Consider the following 17,908-nt stretch of genomic DNA (forward strand, 5'->3'; position numbering starts at 1 on the left):
CTTGTAGCAACACTCAAGGGGAAATAAGAGTTGTCACTGACGGTAAAGTAATAATTAATTCTGGAGCCTTCTCTCTCTGTGCTCCCCACCACCCCCCCAGTGGGAACGCACCAGGCTCTTTCCCAGCAACAGAATTATTTCTGTGAAACACTTTTGCAAATTGCAATACCTCTGTAACTGAAAGTAGAGGCAAATGCAAGCGCTTAGTGGGACCTTTGAAACCCCAGCTGTGAAGACTCATTAACTGTAAGTACATTTTTGCAGATGCACAGCTCTGAATCTGAGTCATGGCTCCCCTCCCATGACAGCGAGACTTGGGATTCAGGTAAAAAGGCTTTAGATAATTGATATAGATTCTTACTCAGGGAAATTAGGAGGAAAAAGGCAGCAGAAAGGAGACTTAAGGGATGTAGTAAAGGAAGAGGGATCAATCACTGAGTGTTTTTTCTTGAGTGATCCATCACCTGCAGTTCCAAGGCACAGGGAGGGTGATGCGAGATGGGAATCTATATTTTACCTAACAAATTTTATGCATCTTGCTCTTTACGGTGGACAACAGCTCTAGCCTCAAATCCCAGGTCAGAGTAAAGACTGCCCTTGGGTATTTAATGACTGGGGATTTAAGCCATTTTGCGCTTTTAAGGGCTGGAAACATTCAGATTTACCAGGTACAACTGCACGTAGGGTAGTCCTCATGTCTGCAGCTTCAGCTTGCCAAAGGACAGGATAGATATGGGGGAGACGCACAATTAAGAATCTCTCCCACACGCGAGGCATAAGGAAAAGTGGAGCGTGCAAGTCAGAGTTGACTCAGAGCTGCACACCAGAGGCCTCACCTACAGTCACATGTGTATGTGTGTGTGCACGCACAGCCGGGGGAGGCATTTAACGCTAGCAGAGATCTTTCCGACTGGATTTCAGGGTGAGTACAAAAGCATCAGGGCTAAAACCTGCATTAGGAGTCTGTCAGCCACCAGCCTCTGACTCTAGCCAGCGTGCTGACGCACACTAGGGAGGAGGAGGGCAGACCTTTTGGTGTCCAGCAGCTCTTTCATGCTGGCTTTTCTAAGCCTTTTACCAGTTTCTGGAAACAACATTTACACTGCAGTGGTGTGTATTATACAACAGATCTTCCTTTGAATGGTTCAAAACAAACTCATTGGCTTTCCACCACCCCACCAAAAAAAAAAAAACAACTTTAAAAATCTTCTAGCAGCATTGACCGAAGTGTAAAGCAACCTGGTTGGCTTCCATGCATCCGATGGCCTCTTCCAAGAGTGAAAACTCCACGCAGACATAGCCATAGTCGTAACCTGGGGACAGCATTTAAATACAGACGGGAGTCATGTTAGTGCCTTGTCATAAAGAAAGCCACATTAAATATTCAATTTCCCTTTCCCTCCAATGACAAACCCTCTAACCACCACCCCTCCACTCCAGAATGAAAAGGAGAGAAATCAAGGACTAGCTGGATGATGATTAACCGTGCACTTTATCATGAATGTTAATAGTACAGTGTTCCCACTTCCCCTTAAACAACCCAGTGACAGGCACACCCTTCCTTAGGGCAAGAAATGATTGCTTTGGGGTTTTTTTTTAATAAAGGCATAGTGATTTTCCATTGCTAGTTTCACATTTTGTGTTACCTTGGAGGCAGTGCTCTCCAAAGCAAGTGTTGATAAGTCATTTTGAAGTACCTTGCTGCAAATGTATTTTGCATGAATAGCCAGCATTTTAATTGGGCAATATTTCAGAAAGAACTAACGTGATTCCTTTGCCTTTGCTATTTTTCCTTCAACACCTGCTTACTTTTGAAGTCCAATCCCTTGTATTATGAAAAAGTGCAGTGGAGCAGGAATGAGAACTCCAGCTTTCTCATTTTGATATAGATGTTACTGCATATATAACAAGAGAGTGTGGGAGCTTAAGTTTAGACGCAAGAAACTAGAGAGCCCTTACTCTTCTCACTCCTCAGAAAGCTGTCAGCTCAGTCAGTGGCAGAAGGGACCCACTGATTCCACCGTGTACACCAGTTACCTGTGCTGAAACGTGATGTCTCACAGTGAAGTGCAGGGTGAACACTACAGAAGCTAAGACCATGCTAAGAATCACCCTTGATGTTGAAAGCGGCACCAAGAACTGAAGCGCTGAGGAACAACCTCAAGTCACAACCTCACCCTTCACACGCCAAGGCCACCTCACTCCAAAACAGTGCTTTCCAGATGATCACGGGCTGACATGCTTCTACATGGACAAACAGTGAGAGGAAATGCTTGGTTCCCTCCTCCTGCTGCTCTTTTGGCTGGTTAGGAGCGAGAGGAAAGCCAGTCTGCTTGTGGATTATACCGTTTTAAGACTTAGCTGTCCTGGTCTTGTCTCCTCTCCTAAAGATGCATGTCTTAACACCGGCACCTTCAAACCAGGTACGTATCTGGTTCTATTGCTTCAGCCCCTCACCTCCCACGGGAAGGTAACTCCACGCGCGCTTCTTTCAGGCAAGATGTTCCAGTCTGCTGGAAAACAGCCCCCATCTCCCCCGCAAGCCTACACCAAAGAACATGTACCGCGCTCTGCGATTTTTCCTTCTCTGTTTCTTTACCATCTTTGTACTTAACCACAGCAGAGACAAAGCCATACAAATCCATTTCATCATCAAACCCTAGTGGTTGTTTTAATTCTGGGAGCTCTTTGCATGCTGTTCTAATGCCACAATCCTGACATTTGCTATTATAACGAGACTCCAATTTGAATCTAGCCCCTCCTCTACCTCACATAGAAATTTATTTCTCTTCCCCATATTATTTTAGTCAATATAATGATACTAGAGGGATATTTATCAATCTGGGTGCTTTTCAGCTTAGTGAAAGATGCCGGCCAGCAGCAGGCCATCTGTGACGGAATGCAGCTAAAGCCACTCGAAATTCTTACATGAAGTGGGCACCTGGAACTAGAGGTACAGTTTCAGCTGGCAGAAACGACAGAACCAAATTCACCCAGCTGTTCCCATAGCATCCATCCTCTGCAGTTCCAGCCACACTAAATCACATTTTGAAAACGAAGCAGCCCTCCTCCTCTCCGCAGAAGGGAGCTGCTCTCCAGGAGCAGTGCTGCCCCTTGCTGGGAGACTGTTTTGCATTCTGGGCAGACACCTCTGCTACTTCACGGCACAGCGTGCAGGCTCACACGGTACATTTCAAAGTCTTGTTCAAACCCAGAACTCTACAGAGTCACTTCTCCCCCTCCTGTTTAGAAAAGGGCTGCATGAATGATATTTGTCAGCTTGTAAGGCTCCTGATGACCCTTCACAGAGAGGATTTTTGAAAGCTGCCATAATCAGCAAGCTAGGATCAGAGTGCTATCTTATTTCCATGTGTATATGAAGTAGGGGGTCTCCTGAGAGACGGAGGGCTAGAGTGTGCAAGTTTTCACTCTATTTCCTCTACAATGAGAGGCAGTTTACATCCCAGTCCTCATGAAATGAATGAGCGGTTTAGATGCGGATTTAATCCTGCATAACACAACTGAGAGCACAACGCTGAATGTTATATGTAGACACAAAAACTGAGACGCTCAGAGGAACGTACACCAGAGGATTGTTCCGAGCATTATGTGGAGACAGTTAAGGGGAAGACCAGCACATTTCTACTTGTGTACTTTCTTACCTCTGCCCTCCCCGACCAAACTCAACCCCCCTAATAAGCATAGCTGCAGTAACACGTACAACGAGAACCAAAACCAGAAACCGTGGTCCCATATCCTCCCAAAAAGCAGCCTCAGGCCAGATGTTTGGGTCTTGTGGTCAGGCTGCAGAGGGATGCAGCGTTCTGCAGCTCACTGCGAGCTGTCCTTGCACAGACAGCTCCACAGCAGCGGTGTGAGAAGAGAGCAGCCTGGAGTTGCTGCTCCGCTCCAAGCTGCTGCTGAAGATCTGTGGGGGCTTGGCGCTTTCCCCCGCCCCCAGATCCAGCCCTTTGCACAGATGTGACAAGCAGGCTCAGTGCGCGAGAACTACAGAGTAACATCAGCCACGGAAGGTATGGCAGCCCTGCTCTGTCCCCCTGCCCCCAGCTCCACCAGAGCATCCTTCTATTTTAGACCATGATGGAAAGGCCACTGACATGGAGGCCTGGGGAACAACAGCACCGCTACAGAGCGCCTTCAAAATGCAATGTTTGCTGATTTTTCCACAATCCGCAATAATCACATTACCCAGAGCAACAACGCTTGAAACAAAACCAAGCGACTTGAGGCTGGTTCTTAAGGGGGAGCAGCTAGAGAAGCTCCTGCACCAACTGTTGGGGCTCTTCCCTGCCTCCTCTGTAAGGCTGCTTCAGCTCTTTGTGTCATCTGCTGAGCTCGCGTGTTTTTATTTCCGAAGCCTTCACACAGTTTCCCCGTCAGAACACAGCAATTCAGCTGCTGTTACTAGAAGCAGGGCAGGGGATTTTGACAGCGGCACGGGGCCAGGCACCTAACGGCAGGAACTGGTTCAACAGGCGTCCAGAGGTAAGCTGATGTCCCCTGTGAATAAGAGCTCTCGGGCCCCCACTGGTATTCTTCAGGTCATAACAGTAAAAACAAAGTGATCAAACCCGCAAAGGAAAACCACTGCTAGAGACTACAGTGAGTTGTTTTTTTTGTTTACTCAAGGTCGCCTGAATTCATATGCAAGGTATCACCTGAACATATAAATCCTGGTATCTCCTTAATTTGATCCTTCACTGATTAGTACAATACTACAGTTTCAGGATCCACAAAAAAGTAGAACGGAGTAAGAAGTGCTTTATGTTTTGGCAGAAGTATATGTGATCAACACGGACTCTGTCAAAAAGGAAATAAATCGGTATTTCCCCCCACGCAACCTCTGAGCATGCTGCAGCACAGGCACACTGTCCAAATCAACTTTCCAATGGGAACAGTCCTCCAACACTTGACCTCGTCCAGATTTTGGCCCTTGCTTAGCCATAAAACACGCACATCCTCATCTCCCCCCACATTTCAGGTCAACTACATAAAAGGACTTTTGTACCTCATTTAACTACATATCAGCTGTGCGAGGCTACAGTATCACAGGCTGTATACGGCGGGTGAAAGGAGAACACAAGCAGAGGGTGCACATAAAATCCAGAGGACTTTTGTCTTCCCTTAAGTGCTTCTATGTATACACAATCCTTTACAGATGTTCCCAAAGCACGCTCAGTTGTTTTCTGCACTGAAAATGGGCACCATCACTTAATACTTAGGAGAAAGGACACATTTAGAGCTCCAGGAAGCTGCTCTGCAAACATTTGAATAAGGAGTATTTTGCCTCGGAAACAGATGTGTTTTAGCAAAGTGAATTTTGACAACAAATAGCAGGTCCCCATTAGCCTGCCCTGCTTTGGCTAAAAATCCTGAAAGCCTGGCTTAAAACTACTTTCCTTTGGCTTCACAAAAAAAAAGATCAAAGACTCAGGATTTAAAATAAGACTTGTTTCTATACTCACACAGTTTTGACTGAACAACTGATACACAGCAATGTGTCAGTTCATAACTATCATAACACCATGATAGTTTTTTTATGTCAAAGATCTAAATAAAGGAAAACACACACTGTTGTTCTGATAGGGGCTGTAAGCAGTGCGAAGACATTAAAAAAAAAAAAAACAACACAACTCTGGAATTTTAGGAGGCTAAATGAAAAAAAGATCATGTAACTGCAGCAGCGCTGCCTATGCCAAACCAAAGATAGTTTGGAAAGACGGCATGACAGCAACATGACAAAGGCAGCCAATTCGAGAGGTGATCCGGCTCCTTGATTCTAGGAATGACCATGCAGTAAGTCACATTACCGCCCGCCCCGACAAGCTTAAGGCATTAGGTAACCTTCAGTCCATGGTGAACCATCACCTGCTTTCTCAAAAACAACTGCTACAAAACCCCTGCCTGCTGTGGTGCAATATGAAGATATTCTCTCTCCTCTGGCCTGGAAGGTAAGAAGATGGCCTCCTATTAAAGTAATTCCATATAACAGGTTGCCAGAAGACACTATGCTCCACAGAACTGCTTGGCCAGCTGTGAAGCTGGTGGAGGTCCCTGCATTTGCCAGGTGGAGCAAAGCAGCCTGAGGGCAGAAGACAATGACAACGGAAATTCCATAGGCAGAGAGCTTCTCAACCATCCCAAACACCACTTCACTTGATGAGGCAGAACATTAGCAGTTTTGGGCACTTCTAGGACTCAGAGATAGCACATTAAAGCAGAGCCATGGCCAGCCTGCTGAAGCAAGGACATTCTTGCTGCTTGCTCTCTCCAGGGACAGCATGACAGAGCAGGGTGCAGCTGAGGAAATCCTCTACGGAGGTTCATCTATGTTAGAGAAGAAAGTTCTATTGCTTCAAAGGCAACTACGGCATAAAGTATGGAGTGAGCATGAAGGACACCCACATCCCTTGAAGGAATCTGCAATCTCACACACTCGGATAGTGGAGACAGGATTTTGCACACTGTTCTCAGAGAATCTGCTCTTCCTTAATTGATAGGAAGACTTACCTCACCCGTGGGAGACTTTGGCAATATGCCCATGACCCCATGCACAAGTTTTTCTGTTCCCTCCATGAAAGATGCAGATGTAGTTCATCCATATTAAAGAGCGAATACCTCATTGCAAGAAATTACTGGAAAACACAGGGCTTTCTCTGTATCTCTGTGCTATTACAGTGTACTATTATTAGCAGGCGTAATACATTTGATGCTTCCAAGAAGCCAGGAGCTCCTGAAAATGCACAGTTGTGGCTGTACCTGCGAGTCCTGCCGTTGCGGTGAGGATGGGCAACAGCGTTTTGCCTTCCGTGGCGAGCAGAGAAAATAAAGCTGTCCACACAGTCTGAAAACCTGGAGGGCACCCCCGTAGCATGGCAGGGAATGGCGGCAATCTATCTCTGCTTATGCCAGCCCAGAAGCCAAACCCGAGAACTCTCTCAATACCAGCTGGTGGATTCTGAGCATCCATAAATTTGTCAGATCTCTTTACTGCTCAGATAAATTGGTCTTCAGAGCTACTAAAGCTGAAGAGCTGTACCAGAAAAGCTTGCTGCTGAATACTAAACAGGACAATCTGCAACAAGCCCTATCCCCAATGCCTTTCAAAGGCTGAGCATTTACAAGCCACACCTGGCTGCTGGAAAAAGGCCTGCCACTTTGTACTGTCACCCTTTATAAAAAAGTATGCTCTTATGCACTCATTCATGCCAGCGCTGCACAAGAGAACGGCACTGAAACCACAGGAGATGAAATGCAGCTGTATTCTGAATGGTAGAATGCTACAGTCCATTCTCCTCCCTCCCTCCAAGAGGACAAGACCCAGAAAGGACCTGCCCTGAGATGCCCTCAAAGGCAGACACAGGCAGCCCCATAAACTACAGGAACTACGATGGTCAGAGCCCCAGACGGCTGTCAACCCTGCCTGGCCCAGAAGGATGATACACCAGCACCGTGGGAGGAGGGAAAAACCCACAACACTAAGATCATACCCGCTGTATGCAGCTTTATTAAAGACAAAGTATTACATTATGTTTGTACAGAAACCTGGAATCCAAGGAAAGCTGGGCCACCACAAAACTCCATGAGGACTGGAAGCTGCATACACGGAAAGGTATTGCAGACAGGAACTTGGTTTTAAAGTGCTGCTAATGTGAACCTGGTCTCCAGGATATATGATCTGCCATTTAGCAATCAACGCAATAATCACAGAATCACAGAAGGGTAAGGGTTGGAAGGGACCTCGAGATCATCTAGTCCAACCCCCTGCCAGAGCAGGGTCACCCAGAGCAGGTGGCACAGGAACGCTTCCAGGTGGGTTTGGAATATCTCCAGAGAAGGAGACTCCACCACTTCTCTGGGCAGCCTGTGCCAGTGCCCTGGCACTCTCAAAGTAAAGAAGTTTTTCCTCATGTTCAGAAGGAATTTCCTGTCTTCCAGTTTGTGCCCATTGCCCCTTGTGCTGTCACCGGGCTCCACTGAGAAGAGTCTGCTAATGGCAGCACACTGTGAAAAGCCTTGAAGTTTTGTGCTGGAGATGGAAAAAGAGCGAGCACGTTTGTAAGAATGGTTACGGAGTGAAGGATTCTGCATGTCAGAAAGGCTGTGAGCATGTTTTCTGGATGAATGTGTTTGTTGCCTTTTCTGTTGAAGAGGCCTTATAACCTTGAACCAAGGTTGATCACTATCACAAACACTGACTTAAAAGAGATTTGTACTTCCTATTTCCTAAGCTGCCACATCACAGACGAGGAAAGATGGGCAAGAACTCCTTTTGCTTCCAAGACACAATGCACTGCTGACCTGAAATCATGCAGCAACAGCCAAAAGCCTATTGCCCACTCAGCTGGGAAAACCGGCAAGGACTGGTATCGATGACCAAGGACTAGTGCCAACTAAGTGCTTTTTTCAGTCCTCACCAGGCTACTCCAGCTTCAAACAAGAATCAATTGCTTCACACAGATCAGCGCTGAAGATATTTCCCCAGCTTCTGAAAGGCGAGCCTCTGCAGACTGAAGAACTCTGCTGACAAGTGGGTGATCCGGTCGTGCCTCAAGAAGAAACTCCACGTGTGCTTACGGCATCTTGCAAGCTTGCGGATGATCACTTCAGCTTTCAGCACGCGCCCGAGATCTGCGTGCCCTTATTCCTGGCTGACACAGTAGACTGGGCCACACAATCTTCACTGTGCAAAGCACTAAACAGAGCAACAGGAAATTATTCTTCCTGCGATGCATTAGCACCAGTCTTGACGGTGAGCCAAGTTGTCTTCTGCGTCATTAGCACGACAGGCAAGATACACCTCTGTGTCACAGCATGTATTAGAGACGTCTCCCATCAACCCATAGCATATTCTTTGTACCAAACCAAAGAATGAAAGTCCTTGTGGGACCTACTCCTAACCAAACTCCATAGGGTTGACGCCAATTCATGAGGACGCCACTAGCTGGCCACAAATCCACCCTTCAGAGGGGTTTGCCCAAGGTCACTGCATCACTCCTGAAAGGAAACAAAAGGTCTCAGGTTAGCACGGTTCTGCTGCACACCTCCAGAAACATCCCCTCGCCATGCAGAGCAGCAGCTCAGCTCTCCAGCCCCACCTGAGCCTCAAAGCTGCAGCACAGCAGCACCTCTGGCACGCAGGAGCTGGGGACAAGAGCTTCTGACCTCCGAGAGCGTCACTAGCCCCAACCCCACCCACACCTACAGGGAGGGAGCTAAGATTCAGTTATATGTGGGCCAGACAAACGCAGAGCCATGCCTGCTGCAGCAGGAGCTCTGCTTTAAGGACGAGGCGATCTCACTGCCTTGGGATGCACTCCAGCCATGGAAAACGGAGGGCTTATCCCTAGTATGGAGAGGGGCATCACTCAAAAATCTCTACCAATTTTTCCATCAGGAAGTGTAAACTTCCAGACCTTAGATGATGAGTTTCAGCAAAATGCAACACTAAAGAACACAATTTTAAATTTCAGAGGCTTCCTGATATATCCTGAAACAAATGATTCACTGTTCTGATATACAGGATAGATTGCACTTGGAGGAGGAAAAAAAAAAAGCGCACCTTTTAAGGATTCATCTAAGGGGCTTATTAATATTTAACAGGGCACAAGCGTGGCAGAGCTTAGTGAGAACAAGGAAGATAATCCAGTTTCTTCTAGGACTTGGCCAAGGCAGTTTAAGTTTAACAAAGGGAGGGATAAGGGGGGCAGTTCCGTCACCACATAAGGGCCAGGTCTCGAGAAATGAAAGAAGAAATAAATGCTAGTGCAAGAAGGTGACTAAGCAGCAATAAAGCATGTTTGGTGCCAATCGTACTGGCCAAAACAAAAGCTTTACAAAACCGAGCAGGCAGCTGCCATTAAGTAGCTGCTAGGTTAGTCACATTTTTAGGTTACACTGTATTTCCTGCATGTACCTCCACCACAGGAGGATGCCTGTCCTTTACCATCAGCCACCTGCATCCACATGGACATCCCTCTGGCCCCAAGCCTTACTGCTGTTCAGAGAGCTCCTCCCCGCTCCAGTCATCCCCTTTCCATGGCTGCTTTGCTCCTGAGGGGTGTAGCATTGCATTCCCTCCCCACCCAGGGTCCAAAAGCGAATATTCAGAAGAGTCAAAAGAGGGTTAACAAACCCAAATCCCCCTGTTTCTGAAGTGCTGTGCTAATTTAGAGGGCACATAAAGGGGCTGGGGTAGACCTCACTGCTCCTTCTGATTGCAATCCAGCTCACCTGTTCACTCTAGGTCCGCTTCACAGAGCTCCTTCCTGCACATGCTGCTCTTCATCTTGGTCAGTGTGTCCATTCTCCACCAGGCTCAGCAAAAATTCCTCTTGGTTCCCCAGACGGGCTTGTAGAGTAAGCTAGGAAAGCCTCATGAGCCGCCAGCAATTTCTCAGGCTCTCTTTCCCTGGACAACTTTTCCCAGCTGCTGGTCCTAACCCTAACGTGAATCCTGGCTGGAAAACACATGTTCCAAGCTTGTCCCAACACAGACTGTATCCAGGAGAATAATCTGAACGGAAGGCTCAGTACGCTTCATGTTTCCACTTATTACTTGGACATCATTGCAGCATCTTTTAAGGGTGAACAACTCATAATTGGCCCTTTAAGACAAAGATAGCTCCATGTGCTCTCTTCTCCAGGACATACATGAGTGTTCAGCCAAAGAGTTCTCTGCACATCAGACACTTGAGATGCTATCTCAGACTTTGCTTATGTTTGACAGTAGTCAGGAAAGCAGAAATAAAGCTTGATAAGAATCAGGCAGGAGATAAGTTTAAAATATGACCAAAATCCAAACCAGGACAAGGTGTGTTCATTCCTCGAAGGTCAAAAGGTATCGGTTTCAAGTTCCTGGCCATCAGCAGCAACACAAATGCACAGACAGTAACAGCAGAATGACAGACACCGTGCCACAAGTAGCCTGGTGCTGTCACACTCTGCACTAACAGCTCCCCAGTGGCAGGCCCACACTGTAAAGCCACATGAAAACCTTGACCCCAGTGAGCAGAGACAAGTACCTTCCGATGGAACAAGGGGAGCTCCCAAGCCGTTACCGACAACTCCTTCTCAGAGAGCTGCTGACAAGTCATCACCACTAGCACCTACCCAAGCCACAGCACATCCGCAGCGCTGCTGCCGCCCGAGGCAGCAAGAGGCACCGGGGGATACTGCAGACTAAAGCAGTTGAGCATCTTTAAGAAGATTCCACTATCACCTCGGGGTTTCTTCTTTGTTATGATTAGTTGAACAGACACGACCAAACACACTTGAAAAGGCAAGATGAAAGACAAGCCAACAAGCTAATACGGTTATTTCTGCCATGGCTTACACATTACATTGGAAGCAGCCCACAAATGGATTTGATACTTTCAGTCTGAACGTACAGGCATCAATTCAAAAATCTAAGTGATGGAAATCACAAGTTAATGCTGTTTAGGGTAATACTATAAAGTCTGACTTTGATATTTTAGCATTGCCTGTAAATATCTGCCATTTTGATTTAAATAGAATTCCTATGACACTTCTTAAGGTCTCTCCTTTCACTACTGTTTAAAATCTAGCCACCATTTCAGTCCGCGGGCTTCAGAGACAAAACAATCTAAAGAATAAACAGCTTGAACGCACACTAAAATCACACCAGGTATATTAAGAAGAGTGTTCCATGCTCAGCACAACCTTCAGTGAAAATACGCTTGCCTTAGCACATACACAGTATGTAAAAAGAAAGGGCTTTATAAAGAAGTTGAGCTGTTTCTTTTCTCCTAGCAAAATCAACCATATATTTTTCCCCAGAACAGAAAAGAGTCTTGTGAAAGATCATACAGTGGAGCGGAATCATCATGTTGAAGCTGCTGAGATAAGCTTTATGATAAGTGTTATCTTTCTGTGAAACTGATCCGAACCTCACTTATTTCAAGTTAATTGTGTGTTATTTGTTACGGTCGTTATTGTTCTCCAACAGCTGCAGGCATTCTTCTCTCAAATACGCTCGACATGCATACTCATGATTAATGTTATTTTTAACATTTCTGGACAGCACTCGAAAATATACAACCCACTCAGCCAGGCTCAGCACGCGCTCTTCTGAGCCAGGCTGTCGTCCTCCCGTCGCACCGGTACAGCGAGGCAGCCCAGGTGTACCTAAGAGACATTCGTGATCCAGAAAGCTTGCTTTTAATTCTTATGAATATTTACACACACACACCCCCATCGTAAAAGCATTGTTTAGCCCACAACTGGCCTCTAATTTCAAACAGGCTCAGCTTTTCAGAAGTTAATACGAATTCGATTTCACACACTTCTCTATAGGATGACCTAACGTGAAAGGGTGGATTACAATTACTACAGCTTCTAGTTACTCAATTTCAAGGAGAAGTTTTCACAATTCAGGAAGCTTTTATTGTCCTGGATGCGTAACAAGGATCAGAAAGCTGTGTAAATTAGCAGCTCCATTTGCAGCCTCAGGACATAATGCAAAACAAAGCCTTTGGAGTATCCACGTAACCTAGAATAATGCTATACTGCTTAAATTACTGATGCTGACCGGACAGGGTTAAACAACAGCTTTAAATAGCTCATAAAATAGGAGCTAATTTTAACTTCATTCTTGCCCTCCCCACAGTTACCAGAAAAACTTAAAAAAAAAACCCCAACTTTGCAGCTGAGGAGACAGACTGAAATAGAACACAGCTTTTAGAGACACAGCAGAAAACTGCAACCCTTATTTTAGCGACCACCAGCAGACACTGGGGCTTCTGCACGAAACTTCAGACACTGCGTCTCATCCCAAATAGCCTTTGAAACAGGGAATGGGAAGGACGAGACAACAGTTCTCTAATGAGGGCAGTAAGTCCTAATAATGTACACAGAAGAGATGTATGAAGAGATTCCCAGTTCAAGTTGGTTTATTACTGAAAAGCGATGTGTTTCAGAAAAAAAAAATAAATCACACCAGCACAGGCGAAAAATGAGTATGTTGCAATTACTGGGTTGCAGTCAGCGTTGGGCGGGTGACGACAGCCGTGCTGTGCGATGCTTAGAAAAGAGGAAAGGAAACAAGAAAGACCGACTGTGGCCTTTAAGTCCTGCTTGATGGGCCAGACAAGATTATGTGACACAGAGGTGTTCTTTAGTTCAAAGGTTCACAAGAAGGTTGTGAAATGTTTGACAGCTTCCAGAAACAAAAATATACTTGAGAAATACCCAACTGTCCCAGTTTCTCTTCCCAGCTACTAAACGCACGGGAAGCCTTTATATCGTGTATTGACACCAAGAATTCCACCTGCTTCATGTGCAACCCATACTGGTAATAAGAAAAAGCACCCATGAAGGTAGAAGCCTCTGCTTTCCTAGGTTTAAAAGGAACAAATAAATAAATAAATACCAGTTTCCAGGTACTTCCTACTAGTATTATCCAAACCGATCCCCAGGACTCACCCTGCATTTCCTACCATCGCACATCTTTGTTCCAGTACAACTCTTTCACAAAGCAGCCTTGTAAAATATTTCTTTCTTCAGAATCCTATACGTACTGATCAGAAGTACAGCAAAACTTCATTCTTTGAATGAGGAAGAGCATCCGGACCCCATATTTGGATATTTGTTTATAAAACTTACTTTTTATTTTTTTTAACCTGTCTCCATATCTAAGAAGGGTAACAGTTTCACGTTACTGAAGGAGAAACGTTAAGATGTATGAGGTTTCATGAGGACACTATTTGTGCAGGACATGTTTCACAGTACGACCACCTCAGAAAGAAGATGCAGAACAATCCAAAAGGACTTAATAATAATTTAAAAAATCAATTGGGAATTAACCTGCTGTCCCATGTCAGTATTGGTTTTACTCTTGATGGCTATTAGAACAGCCTTACTGTTTTTCCTACCGCTCTTATGTCTACCCAGAGGCACTAGGACACATGCTTTACCTCTGAAGCAGCAATAAGCGCAGCCATCGGTTTCGAAGACAGGAGGACAAACTAGTAAACTCAGTGGGCATTTTTGTTTGAAAATACCTGCAATTACGGCACCAAAGACTTTAACCAAACTGCCTAAGTGAGTATCACTGTGAAAAATACCCTTTTGTAAACTTGAAAGCAGAAGCACTGGAAAAGCATTCTCACCTGAACTGTAATCTTTCAGTCGCAAGTCCTTCACAGGGGTCCCATCAGGCCCTCGGAAAGCATTGAGAATCTACAGGAAAACCAAGATCCACTTCAGTCCCCAGAATAAAACCTCAGAAAGTGAAGCACTTGCTGATGTACATTTCTCTTTGACAAAGACTTCTTTTCTTTCTAGGTTAGCTCTGTTACATGTTTTCCCCATTAAGTTTCTGTAGCACCTGAGAACTGTTTATTGAGTTTTGGGAAGTATTTTTGGGTTTTGTTTAAATAAGCGGGCACCATTTACACAAAGTTTCTGCCATGAGTTCTCCAGTATCAAGCCTCAGCAGCTCTGATCATCCCAGCTAACCCTAGCAAAAGTGTTGCATGTAGGCGTTCTCATGTCTGCAACTGCCACCAAAAAAAAAAATCCTAATTCAAAGTGGAAGTTTTTGGAAAGGGAGCTTCTTTCACCCTGCAGCCTAGATTTTTAATTTTTTTTTTTTTAAGTAGCAGTAGACATCAGCAGTAGCAGCAGACATCTTTTCCACCTTTGTAAGATCTCACTTAAGCAATTTCAAGTAACTAAGAACGAACAAGTGCACTTAGACACCACACGTCTTCTGAATCCAAAATATATCAAAGCAATAACAGTATTTGGTGTCTATATAAAACAGTGCTGGAAGTAAGGCATGTTGAAGAGCCTGGAGTCAAGGCTTTTGGCCACCAACACTCCAGAAGTGACTGCAGAAAAACTCATCATTTCCAGAGTCCCCAAAATCCATAATAATCAGATAAAAAAATAACATTGCAATGACTTCTAAATCTGGGTTTTCCCTGGGGAAACTGGCAGACCATCTGAACTACATTAACCAGGCTTTAAAATGGTACATTTGGAAACATTTGATAGAAGTTTTGAAAATTTTGCAATTAATTTTGGATGAAAAACATCCCACTTACATCATCCTTTGTGGCAGTTTCAGGCACTCCTCCTAACCGAATGAGCTTGCTCGGCTTCACATATTTGGGACAGGTCCGGTAATCTTGGTCCTTGAGTACACACAATCAAGATGGATTTTACAAATGAGGGATGCTAGCTCACAAGACACACAAACAGTAACAAAATAAAGCAGGGTATAACTCAAAGGTGAAGGCCCATAAGCAGACTGGTTCAAATCTTTAGCCACAGCACTGTTCAGGATTCAGAGAGCTCTAGAGGACTAGCGTTACTAGGTTCATGTGCTTGTTGAGCTGTACAACGAGATCTAGCTCCAGGAAAAGAAAACAGGCAAATCACCCCTCTCTGCTTTCCAGCAGCGGGAGATTCAAATTCAATAGTAGTTATTAACTCAGTAGTTACCATTACCTTCAGATTTCAAAGTTAACTCTGAAGGAAAACCAAGCACGCGTGAGAACAGCTGTACTGTTCTACACAGGCCCACTGAAGGCAGGGGCTTCTCTCTAGTAGCGCTCATAAGCAATGTCCAGGAGAAGTAAGTTCTTCTCTGTGCTACTTCCCCCATAACACTCTCCCTTTGTCTGGTCATTTTCAGCTTGGGGACTTTCTGAACCAAATCTCGTTCCATGTATTTATCAAATCTTAATTGCTAAATTGCATTTCTCTTGAGACGAAAGTATTTCTGAGATTAAAAAGTATGCCCATTAAAACATCCTAGAGCATGAGGATGCTCTGAGAGAAGGACAGCGAATTAGGATAGAACTGAAGTGATGGGATATGAATGGAAGGCTCCTTCCCAGCTCCTTCCATTCTTTGGCCAACACACATTTAACGGAAACATCAATTGACAAAACCACCTACCTGAAGGCTCTTATAGGGCCTAGAATCTTTGCTGGGTTTTCCTTCTGAAAAGGACTTGCCATGTTCATAATCAAACATCTGATGCCCTGGCAGCCGGTGATCCACATCGCGATACTCAATGTTTCGGTAGTCAGTATCTTGCCTTCCAAGGAAATCCAGGCCACTTTCACCCTTTAACCCAAGATCAGAATCGGATCTTTGCTGCTCCCCCCCAGAAAGCTGCTGCTGTTGCTGCTTGTTAGAAAAGGTCTGAGGTTGCTCCTCTTGGTCCTGAAGAGTAGGAAGAGGTCCACGGCTATTTTCGAAATTGTGCGAAGTGTCGCCTTCAAGACCCAATCCGAGGGATTCCTCTTCTCTGGCTGGTGCTTCTGAATGTTGAAATTCTCCTTTTTGACTACCAAAGGGAGTTCTATCTAGACCATGTGCAGACTCCTCTCTCTTGCTGGTGCTTAAAACAGAGCCCTCTCTTTCTGCTAAAGGTACAGTAGATTGGTTACGCCTATAATCTACAAGGCTTTGATCCACAGGAGGCATTTCCCTATCTGGAAAGTCCATAGGAGGAGCCATATCTCTGCTCCTAAAATCCTGATCAGATCGGGACCTGTGCCTATTTCTGAAGTCTGACGATGGTGCGTTTCTGTTTCTGAAGTCCAAATCAGAGGTGCCCACACCCCTGAAGTCCAAATCAGGTACATCCCTATTTCTAAAGTCTGAATAAGAATGCTCTCTGCCCCTGTAGTCTAACTCGGACACATCTCTTGCCCTAAAGTCCGAATGAGATCCATCCCGACCTCTGAAGTCTAGATCAAAAGATCCCCTTCCCCTGAAGTCTGATGGAGGTTCATCTCTTCCCCTGTAATCCATATTATGTGCTTCCCTATCCCTGTAGTTCATACGGAACGTCTCCCTGTTCCTGTAGTCCACTGAAGGAACGTCCCCACCCCTGAAGTCCATAGGTGGCCCTTCTCTCTCCCGGAAGTCTCCAGAGTACATATCCCTACCCCTATACTCAGAAGAAGGTGGCTCCCTACCTCGGAAATCCATCTGAGACTCATCTCTGCCCTGGAAGTCAGATGGTGGGAAATCTCTGCCCCTGAAATCATGGTGCCCCTCCCCACCTCTGAAGTCACTACGTGGTCCATCTCTAGCTCCAAAGCTGAAAGAAGGTTCCTCTCTGTTGGCAAACTGAGGATTGAGGAGGCCTGTGAGTGCCTGGATATCAAAAGGAAGTGATTCTCTGCCAGAGAAGTTGCCAGAGTGTCTTTCTTGAGCAAGACTATCAAGGGAAGGAGGATATTCCCTGTTCCACCCGGGAGCAAACCTTTCTTCTTGGCTCCCACTGTAGAAATAAAGACAGTATTATTCATAACGTGCTTAGAGTCTGAAATCTACACAGCAGCACATTCTTCTCTAAACTTTTATAGAGTTGTGTAACAGTCTAAGATCCGCAGAAGATATTGATGTTTGGCAGTTTAAGATGAGGCAGCATACGACAGATGTGAGAAAGTAAACTTGGGTGCTCCCATTTCAGCACAATTTCCAGAAGCACTCAACAGGAAATACCTGCAATATTAATGGGTTAATGATGGCAGCAATCCACATAGTCCTGCACTGCACACAGCTCTGCAGCTGTTCAAGGTTCCACCAGCTGGAGTGTTTGTTCATTAGCATCACCAGCACACGCCGGTGAGGAACCACTTGAGCTTAAGCTCTCCGGGCAGTATTAGAAATGGCTAACTTAACACGTCATCCTCAGGCACATAAAAGCAGAGGTTAGCAAACATGCTCTATTAACACACTATAGACTCATTTACGCTTCCTTGTGTTGGACTCTAAACTGGCAAAATGCTGAAAGCTATCAGTTCAGCCTTTGAAGATGCCTTACAGGAATATGCCAACAACCGACATTCAAGATGATCTTGTGCTCGTGCCTCCGGACTGGCTGTCTTACACCAAGATT

At 45.4% G+C, this 17,908-nt stretch overlaps 1 protein-coding gene across 6 annotated transcripts in view; it reads right to left on the bottom strand.

Moving 5' to 3' along the window:
* The window catches only part of RBM6 (RNA binding motif protein 6), a 59,102-nt gene that overhangs the window by 34,657 nt on the left and 6,537 nt on the right, over positions 1 to 17,908 (bottom strand). For 4 of the 6 annotated variants that reach the window (XM_074602302.1, XM_074602301.1, XM_074602300.1 and 1 more), the window contains exons 3-6: positions 15,949 to 17,287; positions 15,090 to 15,179; positions 14,151 to 14,220; positions 1,240 to 1,313 (exon numbers count right to left, since the gene is read on the bottom strand). In XM_074602302.1, coding sequence (XP_074458403.1) covers positions 1,240 to 1,313; positions 14,151 to 14,220; positions 15,090 to 15,179; positions 15,949 to 17,287 — 1,573 coding nt within the window. Of the gene's footprint in view, positions 1 to 1,239; positions 1,314 to 14,150; positions 14,221 to 15,089; positions 15,180 to 15,948; positions 17,512 to 17,908 lie in introns of all 6 variants that reach the window. The other 2 variants (XM_074602304.1, XM_074602303.1) reach the window with 1 other exon arrangement.

The sequence above is a fragment of the Larus michahellis genome, chromosome 10 (assembly GCF_964199755.1).
Source record: "Larus michahellis chromosome 10, bLarMic1.1, whole genome shotgun sequence".
In the NCBI taxonomy this organism is placed as follows: Eukaryota; Metazoa; Chordata; class Aves; order Charadriiformes; family Laridae; genus Larus; species Larus michahellis.